Source organism: Octopus bimaculoides, chromosome 2 (genome assembly GCF_001194135.2).
Source record: "Octopus bimaculoides isolate UCB-OBI-ISO-001 chromosome 2, ASM119413v2, whole genome shotgun sequence".
Taxonomy (NCBI): Eukaryota; Metazoa; Mollusca; class Cephalopoda; order Octopoda; family Octopodidae; genus Octopus; species Octopus bimaculoides.
The window spans coordinates 148,347,747-148,351,949 of NC_068982.1; the positions used below are offsets into that span (position 1 = coordinate 148,347,747).

General features: G+C 36.6%; 1 protein-coding gene across 3 annotated transcripts in view; it reads left to right on the top strand.

Annotated features, from left to right (window-relative positions):
- LOC106869099 (solute carrier organic anion transporter family member 1C1) overlaps positions 1 to 4,203 on the top strand; it is a 40,312-nt gene that overhangs the window by 24,027 nt on the left and 12,082 nt on the right. For all 3 annotated transcript variants that reach the window (XM_014914637.2, XM_014914636.2, XM_052965655.1), the window contains exon 7: positions 1,891 to 2,086. In XM_014914637.2, coding sequence (XP_014770123.1) covers positions 1,891 to 2,086 — 196 coding nt within the window. The remainder of the gene's footprint in view (positions 1 to 1,890; positions 2,087 to 4,203) is intronic.

Genomic DNA, 4,203 nt, shown 5'->3' on the forward strand with positions numbered 1-4,203 from the left:
CACTTTTTACCCCAGCCAAAGATCTACAATGTCTTGCACAGAGTTGGCATCCAAAACCTTTACTGGCAATAGCTGGCTGTTGTTGTAACTGGGCTCCATGTACCTTTGCGTGTCGTTTAAGTCCTCCTGCTGAATCACACTCCCTTCCACATGCCCGACAGACATGATTAGGATGATGTGTAGCATCATCACCAGCGGCCTGGTAGTCAATCATCGGTCTTGCTTTATGACTACGAAGATGACTCATGAGTCCAGCTTTACTGAGGCACGGTCTTGCACAGAGAGTGCATGTCAGTGTCATAGGAATACATACATACATACGTACACACATACATGCACAAACACATATGAGTGGAGATATGTACATATAGCGAGATAGATAGTTATATCTGTGTGTATATATGTTTGCGTGTGTTTGTATATATTATATTGTTATATGTTCATATCTATGTGCATGCGTAGGTATACGTATATATGAATACATCTTCACTAGTAGTACTATTTTCTTAAGCGCATCTACTAAGCAGTATGAACTGTGTTTAAGGCAGATACGCACAGCGTGTATCAATCCGCTATAGACACGGTTTGTAAACATGTCAAATAAAGCAAACACGTAGAAACATAGCAATGCCTTCAGTGAGTTGTTTATTATCCCATAAAGAACAAAAGAATACATAACATATATATATGTATATGTAATATATATATATATATATATATATATATATATATATATATATATATATATATACATACACTCTACATACACGAACTCATAAACTGTCCCTTAATTATTGAATTACCCAAATTTTATTGCATATTTACCTGATTTTACATACTTCTATTATATAATACCCAACTTAAACCACACCCTGTCTCTTGTAACAAGGTTACAACTACCATCGTACTTATAACAAAATACTCAACCAAAGGCCCTTTCTGTCTTCATATCCCTCGATGTTATTACACTATCATGACATACAATCTTAGTTATTTATGTAACTGATCCTCTTGTTCTGCTCACCCTAGTGGTGGTTTATAACCTTTTTTTTTTCTGTTTAGAATATTAAAGTTTATCTTTCCTGTACGTCTGACTTTAGATGGATATAATACAGAAAGCCACACAACAGTGATATTCGAGAAGACATCTCGTATAGATGTATAGGGCTAAAAAAAAAGTACAGAGGAAAAAAAGTACATTAGCGCGTCATCAGTAGCGGGCATCCTCTTAGAAATATTCAGCCTCTATTGATATGCACAGAAAAACAGTGATTACCAAATCACTTGTGATGCAAAAAACAGGCAGGCTTGGTAAAAATGTTCTATTAGCGAAAGAAGCAGTGTCATTTCAAAATAGCATTCTGTATACCTTACTTAACGCGGACTTAAACTGCAGCCCTGCTGGGCACTGCCTTGAAGATTTTTGATAGACCGAATCGACCTCAGTACTAACTTTTTAAATCTACTACTTATTCTATCGGTCCCTTTGGCTGAACCGATGTAAACACACCAACACCGGTTGTCAAGCTGTGGTTGGAGACAGACACAGACACAAAGATACACACATACATAGATATATATACGACGGGCTTCTTACAGTTTCTGTCTACCAAGTCCACTCACAAGGCTTTAGTCGACCCGATGCTATAGTAGAATACACTTGTCTAAGGTAATACGCAATGGGACTGAACCCGGAACTATGTTGTAGGTGAACAAACTTCTTATCACACCGCCACACCCGCTCCTGTAGCAACACCATATGTCTTAATCTGTAAACTACACCTTAAAATGAATTGTAATAATAATCTTTTAGCTATAACTTTTTTCAGTCATTGGACTGCATCTATACTGAAGCATCCATCTATTTACTTATCTATTTACGAATTTCAGGAGTCACCAACTTGCTTGCGTTGTCTGGTGGAACACTTTCAGGTGGATTAATGACATCAAAAGCGAAATTTTCGGCCAGAGGGAGTTTATTGTTCATGACCGTTTGTTACGCTGGAGTTTCTATCGTGGGAATGTTGAATTTGATAACTGGTTGTGACAGCGTCGCTATGGTAGGACCAAGTGTCATTCCAAACAGGTAGGTCAGCAGATACGGTGATCGATTCCCGTAAACGATATTATAACATTTTCCCGTCTTCTTCTATGTTAGATATAGATAATTCCCTGACAGCCCAATATCCTCTAGTATATATAAATCACAATATGTGTGTGCGTATATTGACTAACGCATACATTTCCACAATTCTCGACCGATTTTCACCAAACTTTACACACACGTTACTTATGTCCTAAGGATGATCATGTACTATAACATTTTGCCCAGAGCTCCCGCATCAATGGACAAACCGCGAAAAACTGTGGTTTACACGGATTTTTCTCTAATTCGTTGTACGTACCTAGTTTTTGTATGTAGGGTCTTCCATACTTTTTTAATCTGTATGGTCGTATATTGGCATTAGAGAATATTTTTTAGTAGGTTTTCACATTTTTCTATTTACAATTTATTTATATGTTGTAATTATGTATCATTACTTGTTTAGATAATATTATAAAAGTGAAAGGATTTTGTCTATTTATTTATTTCGACTGTCCACCAGCGACGGTGATTAAATTGACTAGGAACATTATACGCGATGAGTATCCAATACCAAATAGTCTTTATCTCCATATTTAAACTGCATTAAACGTTAGCAAGCTTACTTTTACCTATTCTGAATTATTGAAAAGTGACGCCCCCTTCCCTCTCCTCTATTTGTTAATGCCTTTGTTTACCTACTGTTGCGTTCTTTCACTTTAAGGGTGCTTATACACTCATCCATTATGATATTTCGAACGCGACATCATTTCACTGCGAACTGCTAAAGATTCAAAGCAGTATTCGTGAACTGAAGTCAAAATCTTCATATCTTCATTTTCCGTTACTTGAAGTCAATTTCAGAGTGGTCGTACATTGTAGGCACGTAGCAAATACATTCCTTTAACTCTGCTTTTTCAAGCAGGTATCATATTGCCGTTTTTGAACGTTCCATTCATACTTCTCTCCGAAAAAATAGCTCCCTATACTGTTGAGTAAAATAAACTCGCAGAGGGGAAGTTTCAATATCTTCCTTCAATTTCCTTATACCATTTATGCGGCTGTTTCTGACAAGAAATTTCGCTTTCATGTAAAACAACTACATTTTGTAGTCATTATCCGTATTCTACTCCCAAAACACTTCCGTAGCTTTACTTTGCATTGCTTACAAACTTATAAATTCTATGATCATTAAAGTACAACGACCTCTGCAATAACCAGCCTTCAGTTTGGTCTTCTGTTCCTAGGTTAATCGGAAACACATATTGCCGTGCTACTCATAAACCTTCTCGGTAGTTCAACTATTTGGTAAAAAAAATACCACCAAAGCAACTTCAACTGTCCAAAGGACGGGTGCGTTTGCTAGTTAGATACAAATTATTGTTCATCAGTACTCTTAGGTAGTTTAAGTTTTCTCATTCCGACTTATGCTTTCACCTTAGTATAGTGGTTAGCGTACCTGTACTGTTTACAACAGATGCGGCGTTCAGTTCTCACAGGTAATGTCCCCCTCAACTATGCCCCTGTGGTGAATAAAAGAATTTATTATTATTGTTATTTTGGTTTGGCTCAGGTTTGGTCTTATTCCTGGTAGGATTTTTATGTGGGTAACGGGTTACTCCCAGTAACCTTAGGTATCCACAAGTTTTCAGCAGACTTTCAAGCGCTTAGAACCCTCCTGATAGTTCTTGCTACAAACTTCGATAGAAACTCTACCAAGCATTCTGTTTCAATCTCCTTCAGCTATTTATCTATATCTTGAATTGCTGTTCCCACCGCACCAATTACTATAAGCACGACCTTTACTGTTCACATGATCCATGATTATTATTATTATTATTGTTGTTGTTGTTGTTGTTGTTGTTGTTATTATTATTATTATTATTATTATTATTATTCAGTAGTTTTATTTTTATAACGTGCTTTCACTTCACTACCGAGCGCAGCTCTGTGCGCCTTGGGTATGTGCTGTGGTTTGCTGTGGTGCTCTTATGTTTACTGTATTGAAAGTGTTTTGCGTAGAATGTGTGCAGTACCCAGTAGTGCAATTTTCTGTATGTTATATATATTTGTAAGTCCTGGTGTTTTTGTTATGTATTTGTCTGAATATTTTTTTATTA